Source organism: Phyllostomus discolor, chromosome 1 (assembly GCF_004126475.2).
Source record: "Phyllostomus discolor isolate MPI-MPIP mPhyDis1 chromosome 1, mPhyDis1.pri.v3, whole genome shotgun sequence".
In the NCBI taxonomy this organism is placed as follows: domain Eukaryota; kingdom Metazoa; phylum Chordata; class Mammalia; order Chiroptera; family Phyllostomidae; genus Phyllostomus; species Phyllostomus discolor.
Genome location: NC_040903.2, coordinates 118,233,997 through 118,249,152, shown reverse-complemented (window position 1 = coordinate 118,249,152; position 15,156 = coordinate 118,233,997). Strand labels below are relative to the sequence as shown.

The 15,156-nt window shown below is 39.1% G+C and overlaps 1 protein-coding gene and 1 pseudogene across 1 annotated transcript in view; both read right to left on the bottom strand.

Annotated features, from left to right (window-relative positions):
• UACA (uveal autoantigen with coiled-coil domains and ankyrin repeats) overlaps positions 1–15,156 on the bottom strand; it is a 95,079-nt gene that overhangs the window by 5,617 nt on the left and 74,306 nt on the right. Inside the window, 5 exon segments of the mRNA XM_028506743.2 lie at positions 129–281; positions 1,965–3,797; positions 3,799–4,704; positions 7,694–7,746; positions 8,562–8,598. Coding sequence (XP_028362544.1) covers positions 129–281; positions 1,965–3,797; positions 3,799–4,704; positions 7,694–7,746; positions 8,562–8,598 — 2,982 coding nt within the window.
• Positions 4,899–7,498, bottom strand: LOC114492451 (annotated as a pseudogene).

Sequence of the window (15,156 nt, the reverse complement as noted above, 5' to 3'; positions counted from 1 at the left end):
AAAAATGATTACATTCTTGGATCTGAACATAGCCACAAGTCCATCTGATTTCTCAGTTGGCTCTTATAAACCAACAAGCTACTGTGACCTGCGCTGGCAGCCCGAGGCCCTGTGGGTCTGGTACTCACAGCCAGCTGCTGCTGCAGGGACCGCACTTGCTGCTGCAGAGTGTCAATCAATTGGCTCTGTCTCTTGCTTGGACTTCCGCTCGTGTAGGTAAGTTGTGAGAGGCCATTCAGTGCCTGTTTTAGTCTTTCTACATCATTAAGCAGCTCAGTTATCTTATTTAAAAAAGAAAACAAGTTGTGGGAGAAATATATATTACTCATTTACAATGAACATCTTTACGTAGTATATACAAACATATTTAATTTCTTGAATTATACTCCTCAGGAATTCCTTACAAAAGCATTACAAAATAATGAATATGGTATATGCCCTGAGATTTGAGTGTGACCCCAGTGCTCTTGTTTTTAGATAACACACAAGTACCTGTGAAGTTATACAGACTAGCTTCCAGGTTGTTTGAAATAGAGGAAGGTAGAGGTTTTCTCCAACAATGTTTGAAAGTAAAAAAACCTGGCTCATGTACCTCCAGCACTAACTTATGTGCCTTGTTCCTCTCAAGAATGTAGGGTTTTACGCTACTTTGTCTTAAAGAGGGAAAAATCAGGGAGGCTGTTTAGAATAGTACAGAGTATAGGCTTTAAGGCTTTAAATTAGGCAGATCTGATGTTTATCAGCTGTGTGAACTCAGTTGATTGATTTTCTTTCTTTTTCTAAGCCTTAATTTCATTATCAGTGAAACAGGGAAAATTTGTCATAGTTAAGAAAATCAAACATTATCATAAAGATATGCATGCCTGGTACATAATACACACTCAATTAATGGCAACGATTCTAAGTAGAAATTAATAACTTGCTGTTATAATGATATATTATTATATTCATAACTGCCTTCCGAACAAACAGGGAGCATCAAATTCTGGGCCGTCGGTGCAGCTGTGTTGGGCTAGTACTTGCACCTACCCAAGGGCTGGGGCTGTGTCTGCTCTCCTCGGGGCTGCGTCCCCAGCACTGAGCACAGCACCTAGCATGTAGAAGGCATTTAACAATTATCTGCCGAACTGATAAAACTGCACTCAGTCTCCCTGAATTCTCATCTTCACTGTACATACTTTATGCAACTACCACTTCTGAAAATATTGTTGAGCACCTATTCTATAAACTATACCATGAGAATGGATGATAAAAAGAAAAGGTAAGTTATATTTTTCTTTTAGCTGGTTGGGAAGATTGACCACATAATTCTGACACTGTAAAATGTATGTTTTAAGTGGACAGCATAGCCAAAAGAAAACATGCATTTTGGAAGACGGACGGTTTACTGTGGACTAGACTGGACAGTGAAGGCTTCAGGAAGGAGGACAAGTACTGACATGAGCACTAAGGAGAAATGAACAGAATCTGACTGCACAAAGGAGGGGCAGCACATTCTGGATAATGGGACCAGTTTGTGGAAAGCGTGGGGAGAGAATATACAGTGGAGAGCCTGGTGTGCTGGTACGGGTGAGTGCCAAGATTATGTGTGGGTGCTCCCCAGCATTCTTGGTTTCTTGCAGCCCAGAAACATAGTTTTTTCCTTTTTGTCCTTCACTGTTCTTCAGGTACCCTGAAACCCACTGGATCCACTATGAGGTACATGACCCTTGCATCTCCTCATCTTTCCTCAATTCCTGGCTGTACCAGCTGAGGAAACAAAACTCAAAATGCTTTTGATTTTCCTGTGACTATACTTTTTTATTCAATTCCAAATTTTCTTGCATACCAGTAGTTAAATAGGAGGGTGGCATTTAATGGTCATTACGTTAATGCTTTTGTTAACCTGCCTGCAGGATGCTGAAAAAGTCCCTGTCTGCTCTGCGGTTTCTAATGCAAAGGCACACAGACTACACAGGGCCTACCTTATTATCTTTTGCTTCGATCTGCTTAGCAGATTCATGTATTCTCCTCTGTAACTCTGTGATAGTTGACAGTGACTTATCGCACCGCTCCTGCTGATCCTTGATTTCTTGCTCGATGCTGAAATGGAGTAGTTCTTTCTCATCCTTTGCAGATAGTTCCTTCTTTTTTGCATGCGAAACCTCCTCACATACTTCCTCATACTTTCTATTCAGATTGGCCAGTTTTTCATTTAAGTTGGAAATCTGTGTCTCCAAATCACTTTTCGTTGCTTTATATTTAGACAAATCAACCACCTCTCTGGTCTCTAATTTTTTTAATGCTTGTTTACTATTCTGAACCTCTGACTGGAGTTTGGAGACTTCTTCAGTTTTGTGTTGGTTTTCTTCTTCCTTGGCTCTCAAGCTAGCTTTCAGGATCCCAAGCTCTTTCTCAAAGGCTTCCTTCACCTGCAAGTGCTCTGCCAGTGGCACAGAGGCGCTCCTTTGGTTCTCAAGCAACTGATGCAGGGTGGTCACTGTCTGCTGCTCCTTCTCATAACACTGCTGCTTATTCTTCAGTTCTTCCTTTAGCTTCTCGATTGTACCATTGAGAGACTTTTTCAGGGCCTCTACCTGTTCCGATGGAACATACTGCTTTTGCAAAAGTGTCTGTGCTGTAAGCATGTCAGAAGTCTGTTTGGCATTTTCTTCTACTAGTCTCTCCTTCTCGTTCTTCACCTCCATGTATTTCTGTGACAGGTCTTTTAACTGTCTGTTCAGCTCTTCTGTCTTTCTGCTTAATGCTCTTTCTGCTTCGTGAGAATTCTCAATGAGAGCATTCTTATCCTTCAACTCCTTCTGAAGAGTGCAGATCTCCTTCTTTAACTTGTCATTCTCCTGTTTGCACCTCTTGTTCTCCCCGTCCCTGACATTACACTTTTGTGTCTGCTCTGATAACTGTTCTTTTAGTTCTTTCTCTATTGCCTTAAATTTCCTCTCACACTCTTCAAAGCTGACAATTGGAGCATATTTTAGTTTAATGCATTCCTGTATCGTGTCGAGTTCTTTTTTCTGGGCTTCGATTTCACTCTGTAGTGTCACAATCTCTTCTTGGCCTCTCCGGTAGCTGGCCAGGATTTCAGCACTGTCATCCCGCGCCTTCCTCGCACTCTCGCTGACCGCGCGCACCTCTTCCTCGTGCTCTCGAAGGCTGATGTACTCAGCTTTTATTTGGTTCTGAGTGTTCTCCAGGTTTCTTCTTAATATTTCATTCTCATCTTTTAGTTTCATAAATTCTTGATTTACATGTTCAAATTTTTTCTTCACGTCTAATAATTCTCTGTTAGTTTTATCTAATGTGCTACTCAGTGCAGTTTTAATCTCTTCATGGGTTTTAACTGGCACATACTGATTACTCATAGTCTTTTTCAATGCAGTGTTTTCAGACATGAGTGAATATACTTTCTCTTGGTCTTCACCACATTTCCTATTAAGTTCAGACAGCTGTTTGTTAAGTTCACTGATACTGGATTTCAGAGCCATTATCTCTTTTTCATGTTTCTCAGGAGGTATGAACACAGTTTCCAGGCGGCTAACATTTTTACTTAAACTGTCATTTTCCATCAGCAATTTCTCCATCTCCAACTTCTTTTCTGTGTATTTTTGTGTTACATCTAAAAGCTTTTTATTCAAATCACCAACAATTATATCATGTGACTTTTTCATTTCTTCACTCACTTTTAAAGGAACATAATGATTTTTCATTTCAGTTGTTAAGTTATGCACTTGCTGGTTGAGGAGTTTATTATCCAGATAAGCCTTTTCAATTTCCTTTTGTAAGGCTTGATTTTTTCGACGTTAACTCAGTGACCTTCTTCCCAAGTTCTCCTGATCTTTGTTCCAACCTGCTCTTGAGCTGCTCATGTTCCTCTGGCTTGACATGCTGAGAAAGCTTGGCCTTACTATTCTCAAGTTCTCTCTTTAACTGTCTAATTTCACTGAGTGACTTTTCATATTCTCTTTCCATATCAATTAACTTTTTTGTCTTCTCATTTACTTCATTTGATAATAAGCTCTTCATGCTTTCAAATTTTTCTGCTGGCACAGAAAGGGCCAACTTTGCTAGCAATTCTTTTAACTGGACTTCCATCTCTGTGACCTTCTTACCTTTCTTCTCTCGCTCCATTTCACACATACTGAATTCCTTCTGCAGTCGCTTATTTTCTTCTTTCAGCTTGCCTTCATCCCGCTTAAACTCTTCGACTAACATCTCATTTTGTTTGATTTGGTTTCTTAATTTTCCCACTTCTGCTGAAGCACCTTCGTATTTTGCTTTCATGTCTTTCAGCTGATCCTTCAGTTCCTCTGTTAGCCTGTGATTCCCTGTAGCTGCTTCACTTGTAAGATGCTCCTTAAGGGCAAGAAAATGCGTCTGCATTTGTTTCACTTTCCCTTCTGACTCATACATTCTCTTCTGCACATCTTTTAATGCATCTTCTAGCTGCTTTATCTGTTCATCCGAGTCCTCCTTGACCCTCTCGCATTCGAGTGCTAGCGCTTTGCACTCAGCCACCTTGTGTGCCAGTTCGTTTTGGAGCTTGAGTCGGTCCTGTTTTGCTGAATCGCAGAAAGTTCTCATTGCTTCTAACTCTTTCTTTAAAATTTCATTTTCAGAATATGAGGTTTGATTGGGTAAGGACAGCTCCAGCGGTCTTAACATAGATCTACTTTGCATATGAGCTGGCATACCTGTGGAAGTACACTGAAAAGGGCGGGAAAGGTATCAATCACAAAAGCCAAAGACACTTATTTGCCAAACTTACACAGTATCCAGAACATCAGTAGTCAAAAGGTTTTCAGACTAGTATTTTGGAAAAATATAGTACTGATGTTTGAGGTAAGAAAAACAGTTTTGGGTATGATTTTCTTAATACACACTTAAGCAGTGACATTCTGGAAGTCTGTTCACTTACGTGTATTTCTAGCAGAACAAAGAAAATAGTTGTGGGCTCTGGAAACTGTCGTAACTTTCCCCATTCACAATACCTACCCCACACAGGACTATTAGCTCAATCAATACACATTCATTACCTCTATATTTTATGACATATAATGTGCTTAGAACTTCCAATTCTGAAGCCATCAAAACCCTTGAAAAAAAGTTAAAAATTATTTAATTTCTAAAAAAAATCTGACTTCTGGCTATCCTCATTGTTAACTCCAAGATAATGTTAAGTTATAAAAATAACACCAAAGTAAACCTAGCTACTTTGAGAGTAGTCAAGAGAATGATGTTAATCAACCTGTAAAAAATCAACAAGTTTTCTTCTCTCAAATAGAAAGATAAATTAGAACTTTGCATTCAATCTTACTACAATATTTGATTGATATCTTGTTCCCTTCTAGTAAATGCTGAAGTATAATTAAACTTGTCAGTGAAACTTATAATCATGAAAGACTAAATTTAACAATTTATATTTTTTCCCACATAGCCTATTACAATAAGGGCTCTTTACAAGTACCAATTCATTGATAAAAGCCATGTGTTATGCGTACATTCCACTATTTTATTTTATTTCTGTTATGTGAAATACAACTTTATTCAGATTCTAAAAGAAAAGGAATGAGAATGACAGGAACAAACAAGGTTTCACCACTAAATATTGTGATACACCTGCAGCAGTCTTATATTTGAAACTCAATAAGGAAACAACTGCATTCCAAAACAGCTAAATATGCAGGTCCAAAAAATGAAGGTATTTTTAAACTGCCACATTCAGTCCAAAGTCCATTCATTTCCTTCAGCATCCCAAAGATCAAGCACAGGTTCTGCTTAGCAATATAATAAATTGGCAAATACGCTGCACCACTGACATCATAGAACAGCTGCCTATAAAACTAGACTTCTGATGCTGGGCTCCGGCTTCCCTTTCTCACAAGGTGTCATCCTCATCTGGGGGAGCAGTGGTCTGAGTAACCTCAAGGTATGTCATACGCAGACTCTACTACCAAAGCTGGGTCCATGACAAGCAAGAGCAGGCATGGAGACAAATTTCAAGTTAGGGTCTCTAATTAGTTTCTTTCTTTAAAATATTTTATTTATTTATCTTTAGAGAGGGGGAAGGAAGGGAGAAAGAGAGGAAAAGAAACATCAATGTACGGTTGCCTCTCACATGCACTCAACTGGGTGCTTGGCCTGCAACCCAGGCATGTGCCCTGACTGGGAATGGAACTCACAACACTTAGGTTCACAGGCTGGCACTCAATCCACTGAGGCACCAGCCAGGGCTCCAATTAGTTTTCTAACGAGCCAGAGGAAGGGCTTTCCAAAGTTGTAGTTACTTCTGGCAGAAATGTTGTAGTACTGAAAATTATTCTTTCAGTGGAAGACAACTGATTTTGCCTTAACTTTCCTGTCCTTAACATCCACTTTGTTGTCACACAAGATGATGGGGATGCTTTCACACATTCGTACCAGATCTCCATGCCAGATAGACACATTCTTGAAGTGGCATCAAACATTATAATGGCACACTGGGTTTGGATGTTAGTAGTCATCTCTCAGCCTGCCAACTTCTCCTGGCCCACTGTGTCTCATGCGTTGAACTTGATGGACCCTCTGTTGGTATGGAACACCAGAGAGGCGGACCTCCACGCTCAGGGTGGCTACATACTTCTTCTTAAATTCACCTGTCAGACTGACATTGCACAACGTGGTTTTCCCAGTCCCACCATCACCAACCAATAAAAGTTTGAACTGAACTTCGGGTTCTCTTTGGGCGGCCATGGGGATGTGACTTTCAGAATGCCTTCCAGTCCATATGACAGAGAGCTGGAAAGATGGCAGAACTGCAATTCAATCACCCGGAGACGCCGCTGACCCATTCTACTATTTTAGCATCATGTGCAGTTCAAGCTACACTACCCTTCCCTGGATTAAGAAGAAAATTTACAACATGGGATAATTTCCCAGCCTCAGTCTACTTCTAATTACCTTTCAACCTATCAATTATCTTTAGATTAAGACTACTATAATTTACCAACAAGTTACTTAACACGGCTTCCCAATTTCCATACTTGTTTTACTATGATCAAATATTATCTAATCTTCTTATATATCATTCAGTTGATTGATATCCATTTTCTCACCTTAGTAGTTTCCAGCTTCAAGTGATTTTAGACATCATGTACACTAATTCACTGTGTCTACAGATGAAGGCACATAAAAAGGCCTCTAAAGCCCAAATATTTGTCAGTTCTGAAGTCCATAAGAGGCATTAGGAATGTAAACCTTGTTACTACTGGAAACTAAATGTGAGGAACAGATAAACAAGAAAATCAGACACCACTACCTTCTTGGGAGCTTTATTTATTTTGAGGTGAATTTCTAAAACACAGCATATTTGAAAGCAAGGAAATATATATTTCAAGGTCAAAACAAATGTCTCTTTAATTATTCATACATGTTTTCCTCTCTTTATGGGAAAATATGAAGAGTTAACCACTGCTGTAATAAAGGCTTACTATAAAGACCATGAAATTGTCCATTCAAATCTCTTCTTTAAGCCACTGTCATCACAAACACACTAGGGGGCACCAGAGACAGCAGTATCTGCTAAAGAATGCAAGACCAACTTCATTTTTTATCATGAAAGCTGTATTCAGCATATATATTTTTGATAAACACAAAAATTATTCTTTTTAAAGCCAGATATATTTTTTATAATTTTTGTATTAAAAAGTAGTATTACCTGTGAGTCTGTCATGTACATTTGACCTTGTTTAAGAAGCATATCTTCTTTTCCTAAATAAATCCAAATAAATGGTATTAACTTCAATATCCATACCAAAGTAGGCTAAATATTAATTTGGTTGTTATTATCTCTCCTTTACTTTTCAAACAAAAGAGAAATATGAGTTATAGTATAAAATTATCTCTGTTCTAAGATATCCATTCTTTTCCTTTTTTCTTTGTATATAAGGAAAGTATATTCTTCTGAATAGATCTTAAGTTTGCTTTTAGAAATATATAACACTGTTAAATTAAATAAGCTCCACAATTATTATATATGTACCTTGTAATCAGTAAAAATAAAAATGGTGTTATTGCAATTTACTGGATAAATATTAATACTCAATGAGAAGCAAAAGATGTTCTAGAGAAATTGTTTAAAATTGAAAAACAAGAAACAAAAGTGAAGATTAATTATGTATACTCTAAAATAAATGTTTATGGAGCTTGTAAACTAATTTTAAAATTATTACCTGAATTTAGACTATATCCATAGATTTCTCCAAATCAGAAAACCATGTATATTTCCACAAAAAACAAGCCCCAAATATCACAAGATAAATGTCTACTAACCAACAAGGTAAACTTGGTAATGCATACCATATACAATTTTTAAAATATGTGCTATGGAGAGCCAGAGCTTCAGGGATGACCAGATTTTACGTTAGAGGCTACACAGTTCCATGTGTTGAGGTATGTAACATACAAGCAGTTAGATGAAGTTTAGCAGCAGGAGTAACACATACAGTTACACAAAATAAATAGGCATAAACATTCTTTGCTTAAACTGGGTGAACTGTAATGATAATCTACATTTTTATACTTACGGTTACTGAAATGACTTCCTGATCCAACATGATCACTCTGAAATCAAAAGTATAAATTTAAACATTTTAGGTGAATATTGCTTCCTTTTGTTATATTTAGTATCTAATTTATCTCCAAATGATCCAGTGATTAAAACCACATTTTAAACATTCCTTGTTTCTCCTGAGTATTATTATTCTGCTAGAACCCACAAAGACCCAGCACCAGCAACAATCAGCAGGGAATAAATTACTTCACTAAGCATTTTAATAAAAGCAGCCAAGTGTTCAAGGAAAAACTTTATTGTGCAACAGAAAAAAAAAAGAGCTCCAAATGAACTGAAATAATTTTCAATGCATATTCTTTGCTGCTTCTTTTCCTCAAAAGGAAGGAAATGCCACATTTGCACCATATTACTTTAAATTCCCACTGCCAGGAGTGGGAACCCTGCCTCACCAACTGTGAAATATTAGTATTAACCTCTTCTTTCAGAATTTATAGACACATTATTTTTGAAGGCACAAGGAGACAGAGAACAGGAAATGAAATTGAGGCAAAAACCGACACTCATTAATACACCTATCAGCGCCATCAGGAAAAGGAGAAGAGAGAAACTTTACTCTGAATAAAATATATTTGGGTTGCTCCTTTTTTCAAGTAAGCCAAATACAAAGAATCTAACATGTAAGTTTAAAACATTATACCTTCAAGAGGGAAGATATGGATATGTAAGTTAATGTTTGTGTATTTGTGTGTATTAGAACTCTGATGTAGGTAACCACAATAAAAAGGGTCTATGGTTCTCTAACTAAATTAATGCTACCTCCACCAATTCTTATTGCCCCAAAGGTATGGAAATGTGCCTGCAAACTTAGTTAAGCTCTTTGTTCTATGTAATATTTAATAGTAGAGTTTGAAAAAGCTACCAAATGGAGTTATAAATGTGTAGGTGGGGGAGGCCTATGAACATAAGTGTTTCAAAAAACTTAGTTTGGGTTTATTACCTTTCCTTAATTATGCAAATGAAACAAATACTTTTATCATAACAAAATTAGCCTCATTCTAAAATATTCATATTTTCTCATATTTTTCTATAAACATAAGAGAAACACCTACATATTAAATATTACACATGATACAGAAATTCTGTTTGAAGTTTATGAAGATTTTTATGCATGTAAGATAATACAGTAGAGATGAATTCTTAGTTGTAAATGGCTGCTTTCATAAATACTAAGTCACATACAAAGTGGACTCTATAATTTTCTTTTTGAAAGTAAAAAATCTTTTCTAGTATAAAAATTCATCATAATGGGACTTCGGGCAAGATGGAGGAATAGGTGGACACACCGTACCTCCTCGCACAACCAAGATTAGAACAACAATAATTTACAACAATAATTTACAGACAGAATAACATCTAGAACTGACAGAGGATTTATCTGAATGGAAGTCGGACAGCCAAGAAGTTGAAGTAGACCCGTACATTCAGACTGGTAGGAGAAGACAACCCGGGTGGGCGCGGGCCTGGCACGGATCGGCGGCACACGGAGGTCGGGGAAAATCTGGCGCGAAATCGGCGCGATAGCCATCCAGGGCGCAAGAACACAGCGGTGATCCCTGAGTACGCAAGCTGTGGCTGGCGGACTCAGTGAGGCAGCAATTGTGGACCAGGGCAGAGCTCGCAGCCCAGGATCCCAGAGAAGGGTCTGAGCCCAGGAGAACGGAACTACCGCCATTGTTCCCTCCCATCCCCGCCCCCGCCCCCACCCCTACATATAACGTCACAATCTAGCGACTGGGGTGCCCAGCCCCGGTGAACACCTAAGGCTCCTCCCCCACCCTAACAAGAGCAACCAGACCGGAAAAAAAAAGGAGACAGGGAGAGATATGTTTCCATCAGAACAGATCAGTCCCCCCAGGACTCATCCTTTTGAGCAACCAAGAAATAGCCAATCTATCAGATGCACAGTTCAAAACACTGGTGATCAGAAAGCTCACAGAATTGGTTGATTTTGGGCGCAAATTAGATGAAAGGATACAGGTTACCATAAAAGAGATGCAGGAAGATACACGGAGGAGAGCCAATAGTGAAAGGAAGGAATCTGAGTCTCAAACAATACAGTGGGCTAGAAGGAAGATAGAATCAAACAAGCAGGAAAGCATGATGAAATAAGAATTCAAAAAAATGAGGAAAAGCTTAAGTGCATCCAGGACACCTTTAAATGTTCCAACATCCGAATTATAGGGGTACCAGAAGGGGAAGGAGAAAAGCAACAGATTGAGCATGTATTTGAACAAATAATAAAGGAGAACTTCCCCAATCTGGCAAAGGAAACAGTCTTCCAAGAAATCCAGGAAGCTCAGAGAGCCCCAAAGAAGTTGGACCCAAGAAGAAACACACCAAGGCACATCATAATTACATTAGCCAAGGTAAAAACGAAGGAGAGAATCCTAGAAGCAGCAAGAGATAAGGGGACAGTCACCTACAAAGGAGTTCCCATCAGACTGTCAGCTGATTTCTCCAAAGAGACCTTACAGGCAAGAAGGGGCTGGAAAGAAATATTCCAAGTCATGAAAGACAAGGACCTACATCCCAGGTTGCTCTATCCAGCAAAGCTCTCCTTTAGAATGGAAGGGCAGATAAAGTGCTTTTCTGATAAGGTCAAGTTAAAGGAGTTCATCATCATCAAGCCCTTATTTTATGAAATGCTAAAGGAACTTATCTAAGAAAAGAAGATAAAGCAAAGACATGTATAGTAAAAGGACAGCAAACTCACAATTATTAACAACCACACCTAAAGCAAAACCAAAAGAAACTAAGTAAACAACTAGAACAGGAACAGAACCACAGAAATGGAGGGCACATGGAGGGTTAGCAGCAGGGGGGTGGGAGGAGAAAAGAGGGGGAAAAGGTATAGAGAATAAGTAGCATAGAATGTAGGTTGAAAATAGCCCTGGCTGGCGTAGCTCAGTGGATTGAGCGCGGGCTGGGAACCAAAGTGTCCCAGGTTCGATTCCCAGCCAGGGTACATTCCTGGGTTGCAGGCCATAACCCCCAGCAACCGCACATTGATGTTTCTCTCTCTCTCTATCTCCCTCCCTTCCCTCTCTAAAAAAAATAAATAAATAAATAAAATATTAAAAAAAAAATAGATAGGGGGAGGGCAAGAATAGTACGGGAAATGTAGAAGCTAAAGAACTCCTAAGTATGACACATGGACATGAACTAAAGGGGGGGAACGTGGGTGGGAGAGGGGGTACAGGGTGGAGGGGAGAGAAGGGGGGAAATGGGACAACTGTAATAGCATAATCAATAAAATATATTTAAAAAATTCATCATAATGAATATGTATTAACTGGACAGAATGTCCCCATTATACTGAGTGAAAAAAGTTACAAAAGAGGATGCACAATATTCCCACCACTAAATATGCGTGAGGCACAGGAGGAGGTCTGAGGGGGCGCCAGCCAGGTACTAAGAGCGCAGGATGGCAGGAATGCTTACTTTCCGCTTTTAGTTTAACTACATTTTCTAATTTTTCTAAAATAAGTATGTATTTTATAAGAAAAAATGTTATTTTTGTATAGTTTATTATAACCTCATTGAAAGTTACAGACTTGCTTTAATTTCATCTAAAACTACAGAAAACCATTTTATTCTCAACACATGAGGGGCTGCTATTAGAAAAAAAGTAATACATAAACAGTACCCAATTATAGGTGCCAAACTTTGATGGACATTTCAAAGGGCCCACAGGCACATCTGTATTTTCTTATCCAAGCTCTTCCAAGTGTGGCACTGGTATAGTAGTTAAGGGCACAGAGGAGCCAGTCTACCTGGGGTCAAGTTCTGGCTCTGCCACGCACTCTTTGTAAAACCCCTCATGGTAGATCACTCTGCACCTCAATATCCTCACTTACAAAGTGGGGATAATAATAACACCTACCACATAGATTTCATGTCTTTATTAAATGCAAGTAAAGTGCACGGAGAGGCTTCTGGCACATCGCTGGAACTATGAAATGTTAGGTACTAATAGGTTCACTGCTAACATTAAACTGTCTTCAAATGTGGAAAAGATAGAGGCCATCATACTAGATAATTCTTTAGCTTATAAAACTGTGTTTCTAAATAATCTTCAGAATTCAGTCACATAAATAAAATCACAATTTTAATTTTTTAAAATGTATCAAGGCATAGCTCACTTGCAATACAGTACACAAATACTCAGCGTACAGTGCAATGAAGTGTTGCGTATCTCTACTTTGTGCAATCCCAACCCTGATCAAGATGTCCATTTTCAGCACCATCACAGCTTCTTCCTGCACATACTCGTCAGTAACCCCTTGCCAGAGACGGCCTCTATTCTAATAGCCATCACCATGGATTAGTTTTGTCTAATTCTGAACTTCATAAAAGTATAATCATGTAGTGTATACTCTTTGTGTCTGATTTCTTCCATGCAACATTATGTCTGTGAGATTCATCCATGTTTTTACATTCTTTTTCAAAGCTATACACTTATTTTTTTATATTTACAAAGAAAAAAATTATTGATTAGTCATGGAGGAATCCAAGAAGGGAGTAGGTGGAAGTTGCACTTAGCTCCTCCCATGACCATATCAAAATTACAATTAAATTATGGAACAATAAACCTGAATAACCATTGGAAGACTATCTGAACAGAAGACCTATAACTAAGCATTTGCCAAAGAAACTACATAGAGATTGGTGGGGGGTTGGAGACATGAAATGGGCTGGCCCTGTACCTAGCCCATTGGGTGTGGTGGTGGAGAATCAGGAGGGATATCTCAGCTGCAAAGGTTCCCCCTGAAGAGCAAGAGGCCTTTCCAGCCAGGACCACCAGTGCCAGGAAGAGGAGCCCACAAAACATCTGGCTGTGGGCTCAGATCCAGCAAAGTACAAAATCTGAATCTGTGTCAATATGGTGAACACCACTTGCACCACCCAGGTGACTCACTGAGAAATGCCTCACCCAACTTGAGTACCACCCTAGGTTCTTTCAGTGGTTGGGCCTTGCAGGTAGCCAACAGGTGGCAGAAGGTCTTAGAGTACCTTGTGCCTTTTGCTGACCTGCCCCAGGCCTGGTACTGGTGGCAGCCAGCCTCAGTTCACAGCTTGGCACCTTCCACACGCAGCCAGGCCCAGCATAAGCAGCTACCAACTGTGGACCACTTTGTAACTCCTAACAAGTAGCCCTAGGCTTGGTCACAGACAGCATCTGATATTAATCTGCACTGGGGTTCTTTGGCAAAGGCCCCCAGGACCAATACACCATGTGATGACTCCAGACACTGCTGTGGCAAACTCCATTCCGTGGGGTCAGCCCCATGTAACAGCTCGTACACTGTCGTCATAACCAATTCTCACAGCCAGCCAGCCAGCCCTCAGGAGGGTCAACCACCACCCACAAATGTGCCAACAGCAACCAATACTCAGCTACACAGTAGGAAACATATAACCAGCGTACCTCAAGCACCTGGATCAGGTGATCAGAAAGACTAGGTCACTGGAGCCCACAGCATACCTACTACATAAGGCCACCCTGCCAAGACTGGGAACCATAACAGATCTACCTGATACATAGAAACTAACACAGAGAGGCAGGAAAAATGGGGAGACAAATAAACACGTCCCAAATGGAAAATAGAAGAAATCTCCAAAGGAAGAACTAAATAAAATGGAGGCAGGGCTACCAGACAGAGAGTTCAAAACAATGGTTATAAGGATGGTCAGAAAACTTCAACAAAGAGATAGATAACAGGCATATAAAAGGGCACAGAAACCATAAAAAAAGAACCAGTTGGAATGGAGAATACAATAACCAAAATAAAGACGACACTAGAGGGAATCAACAGCAGAACAGATGAAGCAGAGGATTTAAAATACATGGGAGTGGAAAACACCCACTCGGAGCAGTAAAAAGTAAAACAAAGAGTTTTAAAAATGAGAGACATAAAGACAGTTTAAGGGCTCTTGGGACAACATCGAGCACAACAGCATCTGCATCACGGGGATACCAGAAAGAAAAGAGTGAGAACAAGGGATTAAGAACTTATTTGAAGAAATAATGATTCAAAATTTCCCAAACCTGGTGAAAAAAAACACACACACACAAGTACAAGAAAGCACAGAGGGTCCCAAACAAGATGAACTAAAAGAGGACCACAGCAACACACACCATAATTAAAATGACAAAGGTTAAAAACAAAGAGATAATCTTAAAAGCAACAATAGAAAGACAGGTAGTTATCTACAAGGGAGCACCCATAAAACTGTCAGCTGGTTTCTCAACAAAAAATTTTCAGGCTAGAAGAAATGGGCACAAAATTCAAAGTGATGAAAAGCAGGGACCTACAGCCAAGTCTACTTTAACCAAGGCTATGATTTAAAATTGAAGGTAAGATAAAGTGTTTCACAGACAAGAAAAGCTAAAGGAGTTCATAATCACCAAACCAGCATTAGAAGAAATGTTAAAAGTACTTAAGAATAAAAAGGAAAAGATAACATAAATATGGATAATAAAATGTCAACAACTACATACCTAACAATAATCACTTTAAATGCAAATGGCTAAATCCTCCAATCAA